Source organism: Geotrypetes seraphini, chromosome 4 (genome assembly GCF_902459505.1).
Source record: "Geotrypetes seraphini chromosome 4, aGeoSer1.1, whole genome shotgun sequence".
Lineage (NCBI taxonomy): Eukaryota > Metazoa > Chordata > Amphibia > Gymnophiona > Dermophiidae > Geotrypetes > Geotrypetes seraphini.
The window spans coordinates 67173519-67200271 of NC_047087.1; the positions used below are offsets into that span (position 1 = coordinate 67173519).

The 26753-nt window shown below is 43.4% G+C and overlaps 1 protein-coding gene across 4 annotated transcripts in view; it reads left to right on the forward strand.

Annotated features, from left to right (window-relative positions):
• APP (amyloid beta precursor protein) overlaps positions 1-26753 on the forward strand; it is a 338242-nt gene that overhangs the window by 96396 nt on the left and 215093 nt on the right. For all 4 annotated transcript variants that reach the window (XM_033941038.1, XM_033941037.1, XM_033941035.1 and 1 more), the window contains exon 3: positions 25012-25141. In XM_033941038.1, the coding sequence (XP_033796929.1) occupies positions 25012-25141 (130 nt within the window). The remainder of the gene's footprint in view (positions 1-25011; positions 25142-26753) is intronic.

Here is a 26753-nt window from a genome sequence, read left to right on the forward strand (position 1 = left end):
GTAATTTTATGTACTAGCCAACAGAGCTTTCTATGGAGCAGGTAGTAGTAATAGGGTGGGTGAAACTGATGAGAATTACCTTAAATACAGTGAGATAGAATGTTTTAAAATGTTTGAGTAGATCAAGGAACCAATAAAGCAGGGATGCCCAACTTCGGCCCTCGCCTGGCCAGGTTTTCAGGATTTCCCAAATGAATATGCATGAGATCAATATGCATACAATGGAAGCAGTGCAGGCAAATAGATCTTATACAAATTCACTGCACCCCTGCGATAAAGCATCAACATTATTTAATTTCCCTATAAAACTTACCATATGAAAAGAAATGTCCAAGTCTAGTATCATTTCAGTAACAGCAGCAAAAAGTCTTCTCAGTACATACTGTGAAATAATACAAAAAATAGTTGCTCAGAACTTACAGCAAATCCACAATGACAGCAGTAATTTTTAAAACTCACATAAAGACCTTACCTAAGGAAAGCCAGCACTGTAAATAGTGCAGTGAGCCTTAGAATATATTGGTGCACCTATTAAGAAAACTAAAACAAAATAGATTATTATATATTCTGACATAGAAACTCCCAGCTTTAGTTGCACATACAGAACAGACCCTCACTAATTAATAAATAAATTATCACAAAGTGAAAAAAGAAATATTCATATGAAAATTAAAAACTGAAACACCAAGAAATAGACACTGCATGCAGAGCAACATCAGAGAAATAGAAAGAAATTAATTCCCCCTGTATTGTGCTAAAATAAAGACAATATATATCAGGGCTTGGCATTGGATGAGGGGGGCAACAAAATTAATTACCCTTAATGCCTAGGCCAGAGAAGATCTAAACTTGTTTAAAGTTGCCTGCCCGAAGCCCCTAGACATAACTAATACTGGCCCTGAAAGATAGTTCCTCCTTTTACAAAACCGTGGAAACGGTTTTTAACATAGGCCTGCACATTGAATGCTCTATGCTGCTTCTGATGCTCATAGGAACTCTATGCTTCCATGGTTTTGTAAAAGGGGGGAGATATAGTTTTTAAAAACTGGCATACGTATTTCAATTACTGCACAGAAAATAACATTTTGGGTTTTTTTTTGCTGTCCTAGCCATTTTTTTTCTAATTGTGTTGATATCGGGCTCTAGTTTCTGCTTTTCTTTGTCTTCTCTTAACTCTCCTTCCTAGGTCTCCTGTCCATTAGCCATTTCTCTCTCCTCTACTCTTTACTTCCACCCTATATTCCTCTGTAATATTGATCTCTTACTTTCAATTTTATTCCATTCATTTTTCTGATTCTCTATCCATATTTTCTTCCTCCTCTTTGCCAACTAGCCTTCAGACCAGGGCTGTGGAGTCGATACACAAAACCTTCCGACTCATTTATTTATGGTATCTCCATTTTGACTCCAACTTCTTTATTTATATATCTTTTATAAGTTTTTGATGGGACAAGGACAGAGTTCGTGGGGATGGAGATGAGCTTTGTCCCTGTATCATTCTCTAGGTGCTACTTTCACTAATACTGTATAAATATCATAAAATATATTATAGACTCCCTCTTTTACCTACAGCTTTTCATCTCTTCATATCCACCCCACCTTATCATTCCCTATCATGCTCCCCTTCCCCAGTCTCTTACTTGCTCATTTTCTCTCTTCCCTTTCCACTCACCTCCTCCCCCTTCCCAGGTCCAACATCCCCTTTCTTCTCACTCCTTCCCATCCAGAAACTTTTCTCTCTATAGCTAGTCCCTTTTTGCCATGTCTAGCATCTTCTTTCTCTCTAGTCCCCTCACCCCGACTCTGTCCAGCTTCTCCTTTCTGTCTCTCTAGTTCTTTGCCCCATGTTCAGCATCCTGGACATGTCTTTCTTACTAATCCTCCCTGCTGAGGTAATCCAATATCTCCTATCTGTGTTACTACACACCCTCCTTTGTGGTCTAGCATTTGCTCCCACCTGTGTCCCTGTACTTTCCCCAGCCATAACATCAGACCATTCTTCTAACAAGGTGCCCTTTTCTCCCACTTTACCATCTGACACCAGCCTTAACTGCCCCTCTCTATCCCCTCTTCCCTCAGTCCAAAATCTCTCCTCTTGTATGTTCCTCTTCTACTATGGCGTTCCTCATTCTTAATTTGTGACTTTTTTCCAATATTATGTGAAGCATTCGTCAGTGCCAGATGTGAACATTGATGGAAAGCACTAACTTTACACTCACTAGGACCGGGCTGCTAACCTATTTTGTAATATCTGTTAATCATTAATAGGAAATGTCAAACTCTGAATCCATTTAGTGTGGCACAGTGGTTAGAGCTACAGCCTCAGGACCCTGAGGTTGTGGGTTAAATCCCATGATGCTCCTTGTGACCCTGGGCAAGTCTCTTAATCCCCCAGGTACATTAGATAGAGTGTGAGTCCACCAGGACAGATAGGGAAAAATGCTTGAGTACCTGAATGTAAACCACTTAGGTAATAAGTGGTATATGAATACTAAAAATAAAAATAAATTACTCCAATACCAACAGTTTGGAGCTTTCTGTTCATGTCACAAGCCAGAACGTGATCACAGAAGAGTCATTGTGCACAATGGAAATGGAGCACATTATGCTCATGTGTTGTACCATGAAAATTCAGTATTAAGACACCAAAGCAGAACTTTCTGTGTTTATTGAAGTGAAGGAGGTCCCCCCACCCTTGCATCATTCAGGTCTGGGTATCATAAAATAAGTTTTCTTTTTCAATTTTCATTTTCTATGCTAGTAGGATTTTGTTTTGTAATATACCCCAGAGAAGTTTAATTGCTTCCATGGAGTAGATCAGAGGCAATCATGGAATTAATGGAAATTAATACTGCTGTAGAAATAACTCTGCCTATTTTTATTTCTTTAATAACATTAATCATTTCCTATAGCACCTACAATCAGCAGTTAACAGAGAGATTGGTATTCTGTGCTGTGGTGTCGGAACTAAACGAATATTCAGTGAAACCAAAGTAATGCTGTGTCAAATCACATAATGTTAACCAATTAAAGATATTCAGTTAATTTACTCTTGACTAGACTGTATGCTTAATTTTAGCTGAGCAGCTCTTAGTATCAGTTAAAGTCAAACTGCGTCCCTGGAATGCCTCCCACATTGCCTTTCCAGTAGCAGCTAAATTTAGCCCAGCTAACTCATTTTCTTCCCATAGTCAATAACAAGAGTTGGGACCCCTAAAGTTATTTCAAGTTACTGAGCAGGATAGAAGACTCTAGGAGGTGATGAGGTATCACATAGGTGGGTGGGTGACCAACCCTTGGAGGTCAGATTGAGACGCAGCAGATGATGTTACTGACATTTCTATGGTAATTCTACACTTCACGCAATCTGTCTTTTTCCTGCCACACCAAATAAATATTTGCTTACTATGAATATTTCCAAAATATACTCTTTATACAACAGTCCGTAGCGGAAGACAACATGACGAGGGCATGACAAGAGCCCTAAGAAAATCACATGAAATATTTGTGGTGTAAAGGAGATAAGGCATTCAGAAATGCATTCACTAGGCAGATACTCTCATGCTAAGTTGTACAAAATATGTATGGTTGAAACAGTGAGCAACTGGATTTCTTTTAAGTAAGAAGGGAGGCCTTGTGCTCTCTATGTGTCCTTAGGCTTGACTCTTGGCCTCAGCTTAGGAAGACCATGTGTTGGCCTTGTGCTTAACTGGACTAGAATCACTTAAGTGCTGGAATCAATGAACAAATCTGACAAGCAATGGGAATAGCAGAGCTACAAACTAGAGAATGACACGGTGACAAAATTCATCACCGTTCTCGTCAGTGCAGAAAACTACAGGAAGCCATCTCCATGTCATTCTTTAAGGAGAGAAGGAAGAACCAGAGTATGAATGGGCAGAACCACTGAACTTCAAGTCTTGCATTGAAGAATGCTGGTGTAGAAGGACTGAGGTTGAGATAGACACTAAAGAATAGCATGGGATGGTTTCCTGTGGTTATCTGTGTGATGAATTTTATCACCATGTCATTCTCTACTACAAACCCCAGTTTTGAAAATCCCTCCCAGTGAGGATTGTAATGATAGACCACTGCCCCCACCACCACCAGGAGGAGGAGTGGACCTAGTTGTTGAAAAGCATTGGAGTACTACCCCTACCACTCCTCCAGGGCCCAGCAGTTGTGATGCAGTGGAATGGTGCATCCCAACAGCAACTGGGGCCAGTGGCTTAAAGGTGTTAGAGCTGTGGCTTTCCCAAAGGAGTGGACCTAATGGTACATGCAGAGCTTTGGAACCTGATTTCTGAACAGATCTTCCCTTAATATAATTCACAACATCCCCCAGTTCAGCTGTACTTGTTTACATAAGAGATACTTGGGATATAGAAGATAGGAAAAAGGAGGAAGATAACTCTTTATGAAGCATGGGAAAAACAAGAGGATCTTTACTGTATCTTGATGGGATCAGAATTTTATCTAAATGGCTATCTAATAGCATGTAGAAATGCATAGGAGATTTTTTCCTGTACTTTAAATAATTAACATTGGTACTTTTTATAAATCTTTAGTTATATAATGAACCTTGTAGGTACTGCTGGCCAGCAAGCTCTATTCACAGTCACTCACAGTTTTTGTCTTTTTCTTGGGAAAATGAAGGGAAATCATAGAAACATGATGGCAGATAAAGGCCAAATGGCCCATCCAGTCTGCCTATCTGCAGCATCCACTATCTCCTCCTGTCCCTAAGAGATCCCACATGCCTGTCCAATGCTTCCTTGAATTCAGACACAGTCTTTTTTTCTGCCACCACTACTGGGAGACTATTCCATGCATCTACCATCCTTTCTGTAAAAAAGTATTTCCTTAGATTACTCCTGAACCTATCACTCCAGAGCTTCCTTTCATCTTATTTGCATTTATGCCATGTATGTATTTCTTCATGGATACTTTCTAAAGTTTATAAACCTCATTAGTGTCGGCTGCATGAAAACAAACTTTCTTCCATACAGACGAGTGACACGCTGAGATTGCAATTTTCTTTATTAACTCATGTAGTATAAATAGTCATACTCATCTCAGTCTACGCGGGTGGAGACAGCACTCCGACATAGAAACTATGTTTCGCCCTAATCGGGCTTTCTCAAGGAAAGCCCCCCTTATGCCATACAGCTCATGCTCCCCGCGCTAAATTGTTCAGTCAGCGCGGGGAGCATGAACTGTATGTCATAAGGGGGACTTTCCTTGAGAAAGCCCGATTAGGGCGAAACATAGTTTCTATGTCGGAGTGCTGTCTCCACCCGCGTAGACTGAGATGAGTATGACTATTTATACTACATGAGTTAATAAAGAAAATTGCACTATCAATCTCAGCGTGTCACTCGTCTGTATGGAAGAAAGTTTGTTTTCATGCAGCCGACACTAATAAGGTTTATAAACTTTAGAAAGTATCCATGAAGATATACCTTTAGAGACCATATATACTAATAATATTTATTGAAACACTGGGTCTCTTGACATACTATTTGGAGTTATTTGGCATGTATGTATTTCAACATCTCTCTCATATTTCCCTCTCCCACCTTTCCTCCAAAATAGATATGCTGAGATCTTTAAGTTTGTTCCTATACACCTTATGACAAAGACTACTGACCATTATAGTAGTCTTCCTCTTCTAGACCAACTCCATCCTGTTTAAATCTTTTTGAAGGTGTGATTTCCAGAACTGTACACAATATTGTAAATGAGGTTTCACCAGAGTCTTACCTCCTTTTTACTACTGGCCATACTTCTCCCTATGCACCCTAGCATCCTTCTAGCTTTAACCATCACCTTTTTTACCTGTTTGGCCACCTTAAGATCACCACACACTATCATAACGTAACATAAATTTTTATTTATATATCGCAAAAGCCTTTTGGTTCTGTGGGGGTGTTACTTGGTGGCGGGAGAGAGTGGACATCTCTCCTGCTACTGGAGGGGGGGGGGAATGTGGTTTGCTGCAGGAGAGAGTGGGCATCTCTCCTGCTACCAAGGGGGTGTTCAGGGGATGCTGCTTGGTGTCGAGAGAGAGTGGGCATTTCTCCCACTGCAGAGGGGATGTTGGGGGGGGGTGTTGCTTGGTGGCGGGAGAGAGTGGGCATCTCTCCTGCTGTTGGGTGGAGGATTGCTTGACTTCGGCGGCTCGATTTGTTGTTGCTTTTTTTTTTTTTTTTTGCGTTTATTCTGCGCATGTGCCTTGGTTACTGATATATATACAATATATGTTGTCTGCCAGTAATCTGTCTGCTATTGAATGGCAAACGTTCTATTGAAAAAATCTGAAGGGAGAGGGTGCTTTAAATTTTGCAGTTGGAGTGTATCATGTGACCTGGCTGATGTATTAGGACGTCAGAGGGGAAGTTTAAATCTGCCTGCCATTTGTAGCGTTTTGCCGTGGTGTTAGAAGAATATATGCTCTTTTTTGTTTTTGTGGAGCCCTTTTGCTTGAAGCAGCACGAGGGCACGAAACAAGGGTCTTGTTGAGAAAGGGTTTTTTATTTTTACCATTGGCCTGGAGTACAACCTGCATGAATGGAGAAATGTAACAAGAGTTTGGGGTGGGGCCGAAGTGTATGTGGTTCCCGGTTCTTGGTTTGCTGTGGATATTGCAAACTTGAAGACTGTTTCAGCAACGCTGATAGGATCTGATGAAGACAGCAATGGACAGCAGTGGACTAACTATGAACTGTTAGAAGATTGGCGCTTTAACAGAAGTTGCTATTTCCAGCTCTTCAAGTGAAATTCCTTCTGCTAGCAGCTAATTACTTGGTTTGTTTTGCATTTTTTGCATGTTTTTTGGTAATTTTGTGGTTTTGATTTTGTTTTTTCACCACATTAAATATTAAACACTGTTTTGTTCTGTAGCACAGTGCTATAGATTGTATATCTCTGTGCCCGGGTGAATTGCAGTTTTTTTAAATCTCAGATTTTTGAGTTTTTTTGCAGCAGTTGTACCTGGATATAAGAGGAGCCTGTGATTATTGGACTCTAGCCAGTTGGTTTGACTGTTTGGCATGGACTAAGTCAGGGATCTCAAAGTCCCTCCTTGAGGGCCGCAATCCAGTTGGGTTTTCAGGATTTCCCCAATGAATATGTATTGAAAGCAGTGCATGCAAATAGATCTCATGCATATTCATTGGGGAAATCCTGAAAACCCGAGTGGATTGCGGCCCTCAAGGAGGGACTTTGAGACCCCTGGACTAAGTTATCCTGCCTGTTGTTCTGAGACTTGTTTTGATAAATATTTGGATTGGGCAGTAGCACATGACAACACAGTGTTTTTAAAAATGTTGTCATAGGTGTGAAAATAAAATTAGAAAACATGCTTAATTTCTGCAGCCCCAAGAAAATTTATAGGTCTTAAAAATCAAAAAATGCTTCAGGTTTCCTATGTAGCAAGTTGTTAGCCTTCATTTTAACTTAATTGTATGTTAGGGTAAATTTTCATATCCTATTTTATTTTTAACTTAATTTTTATGTTTTATCTATTACACATTTTGAATTGTATTGCAGTTGATATTCAACTGTTGGTACTTAGCGTTTTGCTGTCTGGTGCTGGTTTTATGCCTGGAAATTCAATTCTGAGCTGTGTCTAGGCCTCAGCATTGAATTTCCAGATTTGTGGATATAGCTAAAGCATAGTCAGTTACGAGTAGTGCAATATTCAGCACTTAGGCAGCTATGGGTTACCATATAAAAATAAGACTTCTATCTCTACAACATCACCAAAAATTTGCCCATTCCTCTTTGAGCACACTGACCGGATCCTTGTCCACACCCTCATAATCTTACACATAGACTTCTTCAATGTAATTCTAACATGTCTCCCACTGAGCTGCCTCTATCCATGCAATCTGTGCAAAACTCTGCTGCATGAATCATCTTCTGCCAACCTCGTTACACTCACGTTACTCCTCTCCTCAAATCATTTCACTTGCTCCCTATCCGCTTTTGCATACAATTCAAGCCCCTATTACAGTACTAACATAAAAGTGTGTTCATTCTGCAGCCCCTCGGTATCTCTCCTCTCTTGTCTCTCGTATGTCTACCCAAAAATTCTGTTCCTCAGATAAGTTACTTTTATTTGAACTCTTCTCTTCCACTGCCAATTCTAGACTTTGTTCCTTTCACCTCGCTGCTCTGTATCCTTGGAATAGATTGCGAGCTCATTCGAGCAGGGACTGTCTCCTTCATGATGCATACGTCTGGTAGCGCTCTAGAAATACCAGTAATTAATAGTAGTAGTAATGTTGATTTTCCCTCTTTTGATTGTATTGGATGCAAACTTTGCAACTTCATCTTTTGTGGTAAGACTTTCCAGTGTTGTGAGGGGCTGTGCAGAATTTCTGCTGGGTGAGAGAAGAAATCTAAATTGAAATAGGAGTTTCTGCATGGCAACTGGCAGCAGGAAGGCCTGGGATTGCCAGACATGAAAACATATAATCAGGCCTGTTTACTTAGATATATTTGAGGCTAGAATGTAATGATTTTATACTTCTGGAATTTGAACTGGCTTATTTTCAACCATGTAATACACATAAACAAATGGCTATTATATTATGAAGGGAGCTTAATATACTCAATCACCATCAAGATAGTACTCCCACTTTTGTTTAATAAATCAACTAGAAATTTCATTGGATCCTCAGCAGGCTCTTCATTCACTGTTCATGCATAATTTGCATGAGCCGCTATTGTCACTGGATCCTAAATATATATGCATTTTTTTTCTTTTATAATGAATTTTTCATATAGTCATACTTCATAAATAATTATTGTGTAACTTCACTATGAAATATTACTATACGAAAATTTCACCATAAAAGAAGACATTACATATATATCTAGGATCCAATGACGATAGCGGCTCATGCAAATTATGCATGAACAGTGAATGAAGAGCCTGCCTACTGAGGATCCAATGAAATTTTTAGTTGATTTATTAAACAATAGTGGGAATACTATCTTGATGGTTATTTTCAACCATGGCATTTGAATTATTTATTTCATGTGCAGAACCAAAAAGTAACCTCGAAGGTTCTGAATAGCCTATTATTGAAACCATTATGGCATTTGTGAAAGGATTTGATGGGTCGCTGGGGTTATCCCAGGACAAGCAGGCATGATATTCTCACATGTGGGTGACGTCATCTACGGAGCCCCGATGCGGAAGCATTTTCAAGCAAACTTGATTGAAGATTTAAGTTTGCTCTGCTGCTCCACGCATGCGTGCCTTCCTGCTCCACTAGGGGGTGCATCCCCTCGTGGTCTCCAGTTCAAAATTTTCCGCGAGCCTAGAAGCCGTGTTTTTCAGGCTCTGCCCCAACTGCCTTCTAGCACCGCGATTTTTTCTTGTTTTTTCACGATTAAGTCGCTGTGCGCGAATTCCTTACACTTTTTACTTGATTCCTGCTTCGTTTTCAACGACCCGGAGGCTTCCGGGTCCCCGTGGCCGCGTGGCTAATCGAGCCGCGGCTACTTTCGATTTAATGTCCCGGCCTTTGACCGGCTTTAAAAAGTGCACCCGGTGCGAACGGCTCCTTTCTCTTACAGATCCGCATCGCCGGTGCATCCTCTGTCTGGGGGCGACTCATCCAACCGACTCCTGCCCCCAGTGCGCTATTTTCCAAAACCGGGCCCTCCGCCGAAGAAAAGCCCGCATGGCGGATCTCTTCACCCCGGACCAACCCTCCACCTCAGCCTCGAGGTCGGCCCCGGCCTCGGCCCCGGCCTTGACCTCGGCCCCGGATACCTCGGCATCGCCCCGAGACTCGCCCCCGAAGTCCTCGGGACAACAGAAAACCCCGGGTAAGTCCCCTCTTCCCTCTTCAGGTTCTATAACAGCGAAGAAGCCAGCCTCGGGGACAACGGCGACGCATGACGGAAGCCCCATGCTTACAGCCCCGTCTAAGCCCTCCAAGCCTTCGGGCCGTGCCTCCACCACACGGGAATACTCTGATACGAGGTTGCCCCCGGTGGAGCGCACCGAGGCAGTGGACATGCCTTCGATGCTGTCCGTGCCTGTCTTCCAGGACCTACTCCGAGCGATGATCACGTCGGAGCTGTCCGCTGCAATGGCCCAGTTTCAATCGGCCTCGACCTCGAATGTGCCAGACCAGCCTGGGCCCCACACCGAACAACCTCGAGGAAAGGTGCGCAATCCTCGCCGCATCCCATCCTCCTCGGACTCCTCGCCGAGACGCCCGAGACGTTCCCCCTCCGCGGACCGCCGAGGGGCAAAACGTCAGGCTAGAACGACAGAAACCTCGAACCGCCGTACCTCCAAGAAGGCCCGAGGTTCACCAACCCTACGAGGCCGTTCTCCCACACCTCGTACGGGACCACTAAGGGTGGCTGAGTTATCACTCTCCAACCCGCGCATCCTCCGAACTCCCCCTCGGACGTATTCTCCGAGGGAGTCCGGATCGAGGTCACCAATCCGACATCGATCGGTACCCTTAACCCCGGCATCGTCTCCGAGGGGCTCCTCGAGACGCCGAAGATCGACAACCCGGGAACACTCTCACAGTGCTTCCCCAACCTCGGAGCATGGATCAGAGCATGAACCTCGATACTCGAGGGAAGCCTCCTTATCCTTCTCCACCCGACGAAGGTCTCGCTCCCCGACCCCGCACGGGGCCCCGGGGACATCTCGCCCATCCTTCACTCGCTTTGTGCAAGACATGGGCCACGCATTGGACTTAGACCTCCAGTCCGACTCCAGATACTCGAAGGAGTACCTGGCGGAGCTGGATATGCCATCACTGCCCAGAGAGTCCCTTCGCTTACCACCTAACCCGGTACTCCAACAGGCCTTCTTCAGGAACCTGGAGACCCCCTACATGGTCACGGCCGTACCCTCCAAAATGGAGGCCAAGTACCGCACAGTACCTTACCCGGGATTCGAGCAACCACAGCTCTCCCACCAATCGCTGCTAGTGGAATCCTCCTTGAAAAAGGCTCACCCGTCCCGGGTCTCAGCAGCGGTCCCCCCAGGCCGAGAAGGCCGAACCCTGGACAAGTTCGGCAGGAGACTATACCAAAACGCAATGATGGCCTCTAGGGTGCAAAGCTACACTTTCACCTTCACATCATACCTCAAACACCTCATTGGACTATTGAGAGCCTTTGAGACTGACCTACCGGCCTCCCGACAGGGAACGTTCGGCCTGCTTTTAGAGTCCCTCTCCAACCTGCGCCTTCATCTATTCCACGCGGACTACGATGGCTTCGAACTCTCCTCCAGAGAAGCAGCCTTCGCTATCGCCATGCGCCGACTAGCTTGGCTGCGCCTGGTCGACATGGACCCCAACTTACAGGACCGGTTGGCTAACCTCCCCTGCGTGGGAAAGGAATTGTTCGATGACACTATCGAGGCGGCGACAAAACGCCTCTCCGAACATGAACGCTCATTTGCCTCCCTTGTCCGGCAAAAGCCCAAACCGCCAGCGCCCAGGCCATACAGGGCCCCTCCGCGCCGCTACCCACAAAAGTCCACCCCTGCTTTCTCGCGGCCCCCACCCAGACGTCCGCAAGCCCATCACAGGGCCATGCCCAAGTCTCAACCGCCCGCGACCACCAAACCATCCCCGTCCTTTTGACGGGACACGCGGAAGGGGGCGGGCCCCCTCCGCCATAGTCCCAGGCCGCCTTCCCATCGGAGGTCGACTCAAAGCCTTTTACCCTCGCTGGGAACAACTCATGTCGGACGCATGGGTCCTTGGCGTGATCTCATCAGGGTACTCTCTCAACTTTCGGGCCATTCCCCCGGACAATCCCCCAAGGAATTGCCCTCCCAACCGGACTCAGCTACCTCTACTCCTCTCCGAAGCTCGAGACCTGCTTCACCTGAGAGCAGTGGAGAAGGTCCCCCCCGACCAACGGGGGAAGGGCTTCTACTCCCGTTACTTCCTGGTACCGAAAAAAACAGGAGACCTACGCCCAATACTAGACTTGAGACGCCTCAACAAATTCCTGGTACAGGAAAAGTTTCGGATTCTCTCACTACCAACACTCTACCCCCTGATCGACGAGGGCGACTGGCTCTGCTCCCTCGATCTCAAGGAGGCGTACACACATGTCCCAGTGCACCCCGCTCACCACAAGTTTTTGCGTTTCCAAGTAGGGGACTGGCACCTACAATACCGAGTCCTCCCCTTCGGACTAGCATCATCACCTCAGGTCTTCACCAAGTGCCTCGTGGTGGTAGCAGCAACCTTACGTTCCCAGGGCCTACAGGTATTCCCCTACCTGGACGACTGGCTAATCAAAGCCCCATCCAAGGAAGGGGTTATCTCAGCGACCCAACAGACTATTACCTACCTACAAAGTCTGGGGTTCGAAATAAACTTCCCAAAATCTCAACTACGCCCCTCGCAGTCCCTACAGTTCATCGGGGCCACGCTGGACACGGTTCGCCTCCGTTCCTTCCTCCCCCCTCCGCGCCTGGAGGCGTTAGTAAGTCTGAGCCGAAGGATCTCTCGGCTGACCTCAGTATCAGCTCGACAGATGATGACCCTTCTGGGCCACATGGCCTCCACCGTCCATGTCACACCATTCGCCCGCCTCCATCTGAGAATCCCTCAATGGACCCTGGCGTCCCAATGGCGTCAAGACCGGGACCCGATCGACCGCTCCGTGACAGTGACTCCTTCATTGCAACGATCGCTCCGCTGGTGGGCCGACTCTTCAAATCTTTCCAAAGGTTTGCTCTTCCTCACCCCACCCCACAGCAAGGTACTCACCACGGACTCGTCGGAGTACGCTTGGGGAGCCCATCTGGACGGCCCACGCACCCAAGGAATGTGGTCAGCACAAGACCGTCGCTGCCAAATCAACGTGCTAGAACTTCGGGCCATCTACCTCGCAGCGGTAGCCTTCCAACATCTGCTCCGCGACCGAGTGGTTCTCATCCGAACCGACAACCAAGTAGCGATGTACTACGTAAACAAACAAGGGGGCACAGGGTCTTGGCCCCTTTGTCGGGAAGCCCTACGCCTCTGGAAATGGGCAATCTCCAACAACATCTTCCTTCGGGCGGTGTACATACAAGGAGAACAAAACTGCCTGGCGGACAGACTCAGCCGCCTCCTCCAGCCACACGAGTGGTCACTACACTCTCAGGCCCTACGAGGAGTGTTCGAACGGTGGGGGACGCCTCAAATAGACCTGTTCACGTCCCCTCACAATCACAAGCTGCCTCTCTTCTGCTCCCGGATATACTCCCCGGACCGACTCGAGGCCGACGCCTTCCTCCTCGACTGGGAGGGAAGGTTCCTGTACGCGTTCCCGCCGTTTCCTCTGATACTGCGGACCCTTGTCCACCTGAAAACAGTACAAGCCACCCTGATTCTGATTGCCCCTCGCTGGCCACGCCAGCCGTGGTTTTCCCTTCTACTTCAACTCAGTGTCAGAGATCCACTGCCTCTGCCTCTGTTTCCCTCTCTACTGTCACAGGGTCAGGGTTCACTGTTACATCCCAATCTTCAATCTCTTCATCTGAATGCTTGGTTTCTCTCCCCCTGACTGCTCTCCCCGTGTCTCAATCAGTCAAGGAGATACTGGAAGCCTCTAGAAAAACCTCGACGAGAACCTGCTACTCTCAAAAGTGGACCAGATTCTCAACCTGGTGCTCCTCCCACAGCCAGGACCCGGTGTTGGTCCCCGTCCCCCAGGTCCTTGACTATCTACTTCAACTATCTCATTCCGGCCTAAAGACCAACTCCATTCGAGTACACCTCAGTGCGATTGCGGCCTTTCATCAGCCCCTGGAAGGGAAAGCCCTCTCGCTCCATCCCTTAGTCACTCGCTTCATGAAGGGTCTGCTGAACGTCCACCCCCCTCTCAAACCTCCCCCGGTGGTTTGGAACCTTAACGTGGTTCTGGCTCAACTAATGAAACCTCCATTTGAGCCCCTAGACAAATGCCATCCAAAATTCCTCACTTGGAAGGTAATTTTCCTACTCGCGCTCACGTCCGCACGGCGGGTTAGCGAGCTACAAGCTCTGGTAGCGGACCCACCCTTCACGGTATTCCATCACGACAAGGTGGTACTCCGCACCCATCCAAAGTTCCTACCTAAAGTAGTGTCTGATTTCCATCTCAATCAGTCCATTGTCTTACCTGTGTTTTTTCCCAAGCCCCACTCTCACCCCGGAGAAGTGGCGCTCCACACTCTTGACTGCAAAAGAGCGTTGGCCTTTTACCTCCAACGCACTCAGCCACACCGGAAAGTCCCACAACTGTTTTTGTCCTTCGACCCAAACCGGTTAGGTCACCCAGTTTCCAAACGCACCTTGTCCAACTGGTTGGCCGATTGCATCTCCTTTTGCTACGCTCAGGCTGGTCTCGCGCTGCATGGTCGAGTTACGGGACACAAAGTCCGAGCAATGGCAGCCTCCGTAGCCTTCCTCAGGTCCACACCTATTGAGGAAATCTGCAAGGCTGCCACGTGGTCTTCGGTTCATACCTTCACCTCCCACTACTGTCTGGACTCCCTGTCCAGAAGCGATGGCCGATTCGGCCAAACGGTGTTGCGAAATCTATTTGCTTAAATTGCCAACTTCCCTCCATCCCTCTTCAGTAAGCTTGGAGGTCACCCACATGTGAGAATATCATGCCTGCTTGTCCTGGGATAAAGCACAGTTACTTACCGTAACAGGTGTTATCCAGGGACAGCAGGCATATATTCTCACAACCCGCCCACCTCCCCGAGGTTGGCTTCTTGGCTAGTTAAATGAACTGGAGACCACGAGGGGATGCACCCCCTAGTGGAGCAGGAAGGCACGCATGCGTGGAGCAGCAGAGCAAACTTAAATCTTCAATCAAGTTTGCTTGAAAATGCTTCCGCATCGGGGCTCCGTAGATGACGTCACCCACATGTGAGAATATATGCCTTCTGTCCCTGGATAACACCTGTTACGGTAAGTAACTGTGCTTTATCAGTATCAACTATTTTGTTTGCTCTGGTATTTCCGTCGTAAAGGTTCCCTTCTGGCTCTTTCTTCAGTATCTCCACATAAATTTTAGTGCATGGATCTGAAAAGGGGTGTGGTCATAGGAGTGGCAGGGGCGGATCATGGGTGTTCCAAGAATTTGCGCAAACTATTATAGAATGCGCCCGATTTGTGCCTAATTTAAAGGCGGGAATTTATGCCAGGTTTCAGTTGGTGTAAATCCTCGTACCTAACATTTAGGCACAGATCCTGGTTCTAGACACTTTTCTATAAATGTCACCCAACTCAGAGCACCATTTATAGAATAATGCTTAGCATTCATTTTCTCAGTGCTGATTTTTCAGCGCCATTTATAGAATTTGGTCCTTTGGGGTTCGACTTAGCATGACTTTGGTGTCACTGAATATTCATATAGTGTTAACATTTACCATGGCACCGAAAATCAGTTTGGCACCGAAAATCAATCTGCTAGTGAATTATTGATCATAGGCATTAGGAGATGACAAATATTATTAAAGAAATTAGAAATAGGTAAAGTTATTTCTACAACATTATTATTTTTTTATTAATTCCATGAACTCCACAAAAGCAATTAAGGTTTTTTGGGGTATATTGCAAAACAAAAGTCTATTAGTATACAGTAGAGGAGGAAGGTTGAAAGCTCTTTTCATAATGCATGGAGTTGATTTTGTCTGTTGAACCTATACAGCCTGAACCAGAATGATGTACAGAGAGAGATAATGAAAGCAAACAAGTTTAGTTCTGCTCTGTGCTCCAACAATGAATTTTCACTTGTAAATTATCATGGTTTTAACATGTGCTATTATGGTCAAAAACATAGTGCATTTCCAGCCATTAACTTGGGTTGCTGGTCCCATTGCTGACCATCATCCACCCTTTTCCTGGTGCCCTCTCCTGACATTCAAATAAAAAGGTTTCATGGGCCTATGGTCCCCCTTTCTCCTTGTCCTCCCTAACCCATGTCAAAGAGCACCTCCCAGGAGGGGTTACAGAATTCTTAGCAAGGCGCCTCTTATGGAATTTTCCACCAAGAGCCTATTCTATAATGGCATCTGGGCATCCAGGTTCCAGTAGAGCAGGGGTGCCCACACCTTTTGGGCTTGTGAGCTACTTTTAAAATGACCAAGTCAAAATGATCTACCAACAATAAAATTTAAAAAAACACAAAGCACACTGTACGCAGAAAAAATGTTAATTATCATTTATATTCCGCAGGTTTTGAAAGAGGTCAAAGCAGATGACTTTATGCAATGTCATCTCAGTAAAAACTATACAAAAATAAACAAATATACCCCCTCCCTTTTTACTAAACCGCGATAGCAGTTTTTAGTGCAGGGAGCTTCACTGAATGCCCTGCGCTGCTCTCGATGCTTATAGGCTCCCTGCGCTAAAAACCGCTATTGCGGTTTAGTAAAAGGGAGCCATAGTGCAAAATATAGACAGCAGATATAAATTCTCAAAACGGACACATTTTGATCACTAAATTGAAAATAAAATCATTTTTCCTACCTTTGTTTGGTGATTTCATGAGTCTCTGATTGCACTTTATTCTTATGACTATGCATACAATATTTCTTCCCTTCTTTCAGCTTGCTGTATGCTTCCAGACCTCATTCCCTCCGCCAACTTTTTCTTCCTTTCTCCCTTCCCCCCTCCCCTTTCTTTATTTCAGTCTTTCTTTTTTTCTGTTTCCGTGCCCCTCTTTCTTTCTGTCTGTCTGTCTTTCTCTCTCCATGCCCAATGTCTTCCTGTCTCCCCCTTCTTTCTTTCTTTTTCCCTTCTTTCTTTCTGTCTCCCTGCCTGCTCCCAAGCCACTGCTGCCGCCATCAGGGAACAGGCCTCCAAACCACCGCCGCCCCAAGCTCTTCCTGCTTCCCCACAGAGAAGCGTCGGGCCGACCAGATTTCCTCTCCCCAACGTCATTTCTGAAGTCGGAGAGGAAGTTACGGGCCAGGCAGGCAGCGATTGGCTGGCCTGGAACTTCTTCTCCGCCGTCAGAATTGACGTCGGGTGGGGGAAGTTGGTTGACTCGGCACTTCTGAGTTAGGAAGCAAGTAATAATAATAACAACAGTTTATATACCGCAGGACCGTGAAGTTCTATGCGGTGTACAATGATTAGAAATGTTACAGATTGAGTGAATAAACAAGTACAGACTTAGTGATTGATAGTTATTGCGATCATTTGTTGAGGATTAGGTTGGTTTCCTAAGTATTTCAGGAACAGATATGTTTTTAGGCGTTTCCTGAATTCTCCATAGGTAGTAGGCACGAGTAATTGTTCAAGGTCTTTACCCCAAAATGCTGCTTGATGTGCGAGAAGATGTTGGTGATGACTTTTAAATTTACAGCCTCTAACCGGTGGAGAAACAAAGTTCGGGTGTGAGCTTCGCTTGTGTCTGTTGGTTGTGAAAGAGAAAAGATCTGTTATGTATTTAGGGGCTAAGCTATAGAGTACCTTGAAGCAAGAACAACCAAATTTGAATTTCATACGTGCCTCCATCGGCAGCCAGTGTAAGAGTCGATAGGAAGGTGTCACGTGATCAAACTTCTTAAGTCCACAAAGTAGTCTAATCACTGCATTTTGAACTAGTTGCAATCGCTGCATATACTTCTGAGGGAGTGCCAAGTAGGCGATGTTACAGTAATCGAGTTGACTCAGTATAAGGGATTGTACTAGAATTCGAAATGATGAGGCTTCAAAGTAAGCTCTGATGGACTGAAGCTTCCAGAGGGTGAGAAAGATTTTTCTGATCAAGGAGTCTACCTAGTCTTTAATGGTCAGGTTCTGGTCCAGTGTTACTCCCAATATCTTCATAGTGGGTTGAATGGGATAACTAAGGTTATTGATGCATATTGGGGCTTTAGTGTCGAGTGGGTATGGCGATGCTATGAAAAATTTTGTTTTCTCTGAGTTTAGTTTTAGTCTGAATTCAGTCATCCATCGCTCCATTCGATTTAGTACTTCTGTTGCTTTGGGGATAACTTCTGAGACAGAGTTGGTGAATGGGATAATTATCGTGAAGTCGTCAGCGTAGCTAAATAGTTTTATCCCCAACTGGGACAGTTGTGCACCCAGTGAGGACATGCAAACATTAAAGAGCAAAGGGGATAGCAGTGATCCTTGTGGCATGCCAGATGGATTGCTCCATGTATCTGAGAGATCATGATTAAAACGGACTTGGTAGGTGTGTGATATAAGGAAACCTTGGAACCAGTTCAGAACTTCTCCTCTGATTCCGATTGCGTCTAGGCATTGTAACTGTTTTCCATGGTCCACCAAATCAAAGGCAGAACTCATGTCAAATTGCATGATTAGGGCGTTAAGGCCTTTACTGAATAAGTAACGCAAATTGTCCAGAATAGCCGCAATTACTGTTTCAGTGCTAAATAGAGGACTAAAACCAGATTGAGTTTCGTGCAGAAGAAGAGAATTGGTCGAGATATTCCATTAGTTGGGTGTGTACCAATCCTTCCATGATTTTTACCATAAATAGAATAGATGCTACTGGTCTATAGTTGGTTATTGATGTTGCTGATTCTTTACAATTTTGGGGGATTGGGGTTATTATAATATGACCATTGTTGGTGAGGAATTTTCCATTGTTTAGGTTATTGGTTAGATAATTCAATAGGGATAGTTTAAAGCCTAGTGGAGCTGCTTTCATAATCTCTGGGGGACATGAGTCCAGGACACAGTATGATTTAGAGTATTTGTTATATAATTTGATGTAGAAGCCATGTTTTCGTTAGAAAGAGACATGCTTATTTGCTTGTTGATGATCCAATCTTTAATTAAGAATGCTTTGTTCCTAACAGATCTGGTGTTAAGATATGCACAGGGAACGGAAGTAGATGTGATGGGATTTGAGGGTGTAGTAGTTCTGATAGGTTTTACTTCCCTTATCCTTTTATTTTTCAGGGTACATTGGTGTTTTCTGTTGCTTGAGATTACCTTGATATGATTTTCTCTGTCTTCATGTTGGTTGATTATAAACCTAATGGGTAAAGCAGGGTAATGGGTTGAGTGTAGCTGTGGATAGAGTGACTTAACATCTTTAATGTTATTGCTTATTAAATAGATTAGTAGGAGCAATAGGCCCATAGCTAATATTCCTTACTTAGCCAAGTTAACAGAAAAGATAGTGTTCAACCAAATCTCAGAATTTGTAGAAATGACAAATGTCCTTCATCCTAATCAAACAGGCTTCAGACAATATCATTCCACGGAACATTCCTTGATAGGCATGACATCTTCCATACTCTATCATCTTGACCATCATTCATCTGTCCTTCTGATTTCAATTGATCTCTCATCGGCCTTTGATACTATCGATCACGCTCTTTTACTAAATAGACTTCAATCTATCGGTATCTCAGATCAAGTACTTTCTTGGTTTCATTCTTATTTTGATAATCGCTTTTCTACAGTTATCTTTAATAATACCACTTCCGAAAGTTTTTCAGTTCTATATGGAATTCCGTAGGGATCGATTCTCTCTCCTCTTTTATTCAACATTTTTCTTGCACCCCTCATGACCCTCTGTCAATCTATTGGTTTTACCGTATTCGCATATGCGGATGATATACAGCTTCTACACTCCTTGGATCCCAACAGTTCCTTTGAAATATCTACTATTAATGCCAAACTTGAACAGATTCATCACTGGCTCGAACTAAATAGATTAGCCCTAAACATTGATAAAACAAACGTTATGCTGTTTCCTTGGAAAGACAGTTGTACTCTTTCCTTTCCAATCACTATTAAAGGCATTTCTTTGAAACTAATTCATAAGATCAGGATCCTCGGAGTTATTTTTGATGAAAAACTAACTTACCATGATCATGTTAGTCATGTCGTGAAATCTTCTTTTTACAGGCTCCGTCAAATTTGTTCAATGACAAAATTTTTATGCCCAAAATCCTTGAATATATTGGTACACTCTTTAGTTATTTCCAAGATCGATTACTGTAATGCCTTATTTAAAGGAATAGCTCAAAAAGAAATTAAACGTTTACAAATTATACAAAATGCCTCGATTAAACTTATCGAAAACGCTAAGAAATTTGATCATGTTACGCCTTTACTTGAGAAAGCTCATTGGTTACCGGTTGCCTATCGAATAATGTATAAATTATGTTTGCTCACTCTCAAATCCATAATTTTCAAAATCCCAGCATTTATTTATAAAGTTTTAATTCCCTATAACACTTTGAGAGTATTATAGTCAACAGAACAACATCTATTGGTTGTTCCTTCTTTAAAAGTTATTAGTACACGACGTCATTCTATTTTCTCAGTTACGGCTCCCCTAGCTTGGAATGCCCTGCCAATTTACCTAAGAGAAGAAAGAATTCATGACAAATTTAAGAGCAAACTTAAGGGCTTCCTTTTTAAAGACGCTTTTAGTGATTTACTGAATTCTTTTCGTTTTTAATATTTTATATTAAATTTCTTCCCCTTTTCCCAATATTATTTTACCTTAATTGTTTCTTTTATATTTAATTGCATTTCTTCCTACAACTTCCCCTTTATTTGATCATGTATGTAAAACAGTCTTGTTAGTTATGTTTAGTCATGTTATTTTATGTTATGTATTTTTACGATATTTTAATATTTTTAATATTAATTTTGTTGGTCATGTATGTTTCCCCTAACTTTGTAATTTTTAGCTGTACATCGCTTAGAATTTGGAATAGGCAATTAATCAAATCTTATAATAAACTTGGAAGCTTGGAAATGCATGCTTGTAGGTTAGATTGACTCCTTTTTGTCCTAATGGCTGTTTGGTGTTTCTGTTACTTCCCGTTCCTATGATAATTAATTAGCAGTGAATCAGGTAGCTGATTTTAAGTTTCCCGCTGGTTCGGTGGAGAGGCGGATCCCTTGCCTGCAGGATCGGGCTCCTGCCTCTCTCTCTCCTGCCCACTGGTATTGATGCTGATTTATAAGTTTCCCCACTGGTATCTGTACTGGTTTTTGAGTTTCCCCGCTGGTTCGGGGGATGGGCGGATCAATTTGCTTGTCTGCAGGGTCGGGCTCCTGCTTCTCTCACTTGTCCGCTGGTATCGGTGCTGATTTTAAGTTTTCCGCTGGTTCAAGGGAAGGGTGGATCACTTGCCTGCAGTATTGGACTCCTGCCTCTCTCTCCTGCCCACTGGTATCGATGCTGATTTATAAGTTTCCCCGCTGGTATCGGTGCTGGTTTTTGAGTTTCCCCGCTGGTTCAGGGGATGGGCGGATCAATTTGCTTGTCTGCAGGGTCGGGCTCCTGCTTCTCTCACTTGTCCGCTGGTATCGGTGCTGATTTTAAGTTTCCCGCTGGTTCGGGGGAAGGGCGGATCGCTTGCTTGCAGGATCGGGCTACTGCCTCTCTCTCCTACCCGCTGGTATCTGAGCTGATTTTAAGTTTCCCCATTGGTATTGGTGCTGGTTTTTAAGTTTCCTCGCTGGTTCGAGGGATGGACGAACCAATTCGCAAATAGTTGCGCCTAAAATTTAAGTGGGGTTTATAGAATTAGCACTAAGCACATTTTTTCCTAATGCTGATTTTTCCAGCACCGTATATAGAATCTGGCCTGTAATGTCTTTTTAGTAACCTAGAAATGAGTAGTTGAACCAATTATTGCAAAGTATACGATTCAATGCAATCTTTTTATATAAAGTGAGAGATATTTAAAAAACAAACAAACATGCACCTAAAAATTGCTGAACTCAATCTAGCTAAGGAGCTGCTCGAAGTTCTACAGTGTGAAGATTGGGGGGAAGATATTTTAGCAAACTGTTTTGGGAGTGGGGTGGGGGGGAGGGTTCGGAAAACAACATGCGCTGATTGACATTTCAAATCTACGCCTGTTTTTCTGGCAAAATTTTGACCACTCTAAAAGTAGGTGCAAAAGTTTGCCTTGCAGCCATTTGTATATGTGAGGTATAATTTCCCGTTGAAAATTAGACACAAATTCTGAGGCTCAAAAGAACTCATAGGCTTGTGCCAAGATGGGTAGTTTGCACCAGTGCCTACTTCAATAACCCAGCCTGAGCCTGTTTTTTGTCAAAAATGCTGTGAAAGCTGCCAGGTCATGCCAAGTGAGTCTAACACTTTCATCAATTTAGTTATTGAGATTTATTGTTTTAACCACTTTTATGTAGAGATTTATCAAAGGCAATGTTCAGCAGGTACAGCTTGACATAAAACATTTTGTTAACAATCAATGCATGTTGTTTGTTAACAACATAACAACAGCAAATGGCCTAATATAAGTAGAAATACAGTAAAACCTTGAATTGCAAATAACTTGGTTTGCAAGTGTTTTGCAAGACAAGCAAAACATTTTATTAAATTTTAACTTGATATACAAGCAATGTCTTGAAATACAAGTATATACAGTATCCATGCGTCATCACAACTGAGCTGATGGTTCTTCTCTCTCTGACGCTGCAGGAGTGTAGTGACTGTTCTAAATGTGCGAGGTCTTTCAATATGAGTATGTATAGTATTTTGTATTAAAGTTTTTTGGGTTGTGGAACGAATCGTCTTGAGTTTCCATTATTTCTTATGGGGAAATTCACTTTGATATACGAGTGCTTTGGATTACAAGCATGCTTCTGGATTGAATTATGTTCGCAAACCAAGGTTTTACTGTACAATCAATGAGGTCAATTGGAGATGGCAAACTGAATCCTAGAAATAGCAGTAACATCATACAGTGTCAGAAATATATGCATTTTAAACAGTAGAACAATTATGTAATAGAAATATGATAAATGTCAGTGGAGCACAAATAATATCATACTAGGCACCATGGAAAGAGCATTCATATGACATAGATAAGGTGCTTACAAGCAGCATAATAGAAGTGACACCTCAATAGGCACAAATTAGAACGTTTCAAATAGTATAGATATGAGGCTTATAATTTCAGTGTGATTCAATAGGCAGCTGAGGGGACAAGTGGAGTTGAGACATACAGGACAGGATGGGTAAAATATAGTTACTGGGATAAACAGATGAAGGGATGGGCAACCAGAAAATTTTGTGCTGTGTCATTTCTGGAAATGTTTGTTTTGATCATTTTCATATGGTCTTTTTTTCATTATGTAAGCAAAGATGTATAGGACTAGAGTCAGTAAAAGGCACGGAAAAATAGTGTGGCATGCTATCTTTTAAATGGTGCTTAGAGCTCCGTGCCTTTCATAGAATAACAATTTTGAGGATTAAAATTACTTAATTATAATATTATAGTCACATAATATGTCTTATTGTATTAATAATTGGGAGGAGGGTGGGAGAAAATGATTGTTTTATGGATTACTTGTGTAATTAATAGTGCATTTTATGCAGTATTTTATGTTCAATTAATTGTATTACATTGTCAAAGTTTGAAAATCAATAAAGATTAAAAAAAAAAAAGAATAACGATTAGAGCTGATTCCAGTGTGAAACTTTGGTCATGAGGATTTACCCCAACTAAAACCTGCTATAAATGCCAACATGTAAGTTATGTATGGATCCCCCCAATTCTATACACTGCGTGCATCTTGTGAGAGTAAGCTTGGCCTTTTTTTTTTCCCAGAGGGCACACAGAAGGGGCCAGCTCTCCCTTTTTTAGGGTAGATAATAATCACACTGTATGTAGTGAGCACAACTCACAAGTAATTTTTTCACTAATCCCAGAAAAATAACACATTCTTTTTTTTTTTTACCTTTCAAAGTACCCACCTAAAGTTGCACATGCCTTTTATGCACTTTGGGGGGGGGGGGGGGCAAAAGCATGTCTACAGTTCTGATTACTCAAGAAAGCAGGGGTACTTCCCTCTCCCAGTGTTTACCCCATTTTATGAGCACTTCCTGGTTAAAGCCTGAGAGCTTTGCTATAGATGAGAACTTTTACCTTCATAGAGAGTGGGCATTAAACCACGTTGATCGAAGATTGCCCTCAGCAATAAAGACCCCAATGCTCTAAAATTGCTGTTAAAATCCCATGGGTCGCTGTGGTGTTGGTAAATTGTCCGATTTGAAAATAGCGATCGATGTTCAAGCAACCTCTTGTGGAGGTCTGCTGTAATTCCATCTGATCAGTCATAGGAGAAAGCAACTGACACGTGCAGAATAGCTACGTCGCAGGGACACATGAACATCAATCATAGGTGTGTCTTTTTGTAGCACATCATTGGCGCATGTCATAAGAGAGGAAGGGTGGTGAACTAACAACAAATCATGCAAATGTGAAAATGTAAGATATATATGCTTTTCTCTACACTGCTTTGGTGGGACATATTCCTTGAGACCAGCCGGTATACACTTTTAACAGAGGCACATGACATTCACCTTTAAAACACATACATGAGATGCACCTTATACACATGTATATTATATGGTCCCCAATCCCATAACAAGTATTTTTAGGAACTTCCATATGCAATCAGCAACCCAGACCTGCCGGTATACACTTCTGACACCTGCGTTTCAACGCTACTGGCATTGCTAATTTTGGATTATTAAAGGCCGGTGCTCCATTTTGTGCATCATCAGGGCATTGATCAGAGTGCTCATTTTGATATTGATGAGTTCATTGTAATCCATTTACATACAATTGTCACAGGCTATTACAAACCACAGCGATTAGCTATTTTGGACATCGGTAGCTGAAATGCTTCGACGCTAAACAGGTTAGATCTGGTTTAGTATCAGTCATTAAATGCACGGTATGCTTAGAGCATTGAGGCCTAAATCATTTGTGGATTTGATTTTAAAAATTGCCAGTAGCATTATTGCTTGCAGGTTTAAGTTTGTGCTAATTAAGGTATCTCTCCTTGTGCTGCCATGTTTCAAACATATGTTGTGTACTTGTTAATGTAGTTTAAGCAGGGAAATGATGTTGCAATGATTTACAGAAGTTTTTATTTCATCATTTCAACATCAGAATATTAGACAAATATGTAATTTATTTTCACTGTATTTTCCTTCAGTGGCTAAAGCTTGCATTTCTGTCATTAGGTTTACCCAGACCTGCAAATTACCAATGTTGTTGAAGCCAACCAGCCAGTGACAATTCAAAACTGGTGCAAGAGAGGGCATAAACGGTGCAAGAGCCACCCTCACATTGTGGTTCCATACCGCTGCTTGGGTGAGTACTGGATAATTCTGCAGAGAAAGTGTTATTCTTCTGTAACTCTCCAATGGTTGTACTGAACATAGGCTAGAATGTTTAACAGAACTACAGAAGAATGGGGTTGGCCTCGAAAATAGAACGGTACAAAAAAGAGGCTAGAGAGATGTCAGAACCAACCCACAGTTACATTTATATAAAACAAAAGTCATAACATATAAATTCCCATGAAATGGAATCCTAGGAAAGTCCCAACCAGGATCTGGGTTTCAGCAACTAGAATTGCCTTCCTCAGGGGACAGTGTATAAGCAATGTGGATGGGATCAGTAAAAGTATCCGAGGAGCATAGGCTTCTCTAAATCAGTGTGGGTTGGTTCTGATATCTCTCTAGCCCAGAGGTGGATAACTCCGGTCCTCGAGGGCCGGAATCCAATCGGGTTTTCAGGATTTCCCCAATGAATATGCATTGAAAGCAGTGCATGCAAATAGATCTCATGCATATTCATTGAGGAAATCCTGAAAACCCGACTGGATTCCGGCCCTTGAGGACTGGGGTTGCCCACCCCTGCTCTAGCCACTAGAAATGTTTTAAATTATAACAATTTATTGCAGGAATCAAGTAAAAATATAATACAAAGAGATATTCATTACAATTAGATTCACAATAATAAGATTTCCATACATATTTATATAATTCCTTCAAATTAAATTTCCATATGAACTAATCCATTCCTTTCTACACCCCCCCCCCCTTAATTCCATCCCCTTCCCCCCTACCCTTCCTTCCAAATGAAATCCCCCTCCCCGGATGAAGCATTGATCGTGTCTTGAGCACTTTTTCCAATCCACTAAAATTCTTTTCTCATGTCAAATGGTTGTGACTTCCTAATAAGCAGTTGAAACTTCAGTGATGTCTAAGAAAGAAAAGGCTATAATATTATTAGAAATGACACAGCCTAGTCCTAGTGTACAGGGTTGTAGTAATGAAAATCACTGAGGTTTCCCTACAAATTAATGTACTTCAGAAGGAAATGGGTTACAGTGGTGTAGTAAGTGGAGGTGAACCACCCTGGGTGCCATCTTGGTGGGGGTGCTGGCACCTTTTCTTCTCTCCCCCCTGCTCCTTCCCACTCCTCTCCCGCCATCAATTCCCCACCATCATATCTCTAGCTCTTCGCAGGCAAGCAGCAGTTCCAACCTGCTGCTTGCGCTGGCCTCGGAGCCCCCCTCTGACTTTACTTCTGGGTCCGGCTACTAGGAAGTGACGTCAGAGGGAGAGCCAACGCTGGCACAGGCAGCAAGTTAGAGATGCTGCTTGCGACAGAGAGCTAAACAGGTAAGGGAGAAGGGAAAGGGAGGGTGCATGGCAGGAGGGTGCAGAGAAGAGGGTGGGGGGGGGGGGGTTTGTCACTGCTCATGGTGCCTCCCAACCTCATTATGCCACTGATTAGTTGATGTACATTTGAGGCTAGATTCAGAAGATGGCACTCAAAAATCGATGCCAAAAGGGCACTCAAAGATGAGCATCCATTGCTCAAGAGGAGGCGGTAGCAGCTAGCGAGCGCTATTCTGCATGTTAAGGCCCTAAAGCGCCTTCGTAAAAGGACCCCTAAATGGATTCTTTGCCTC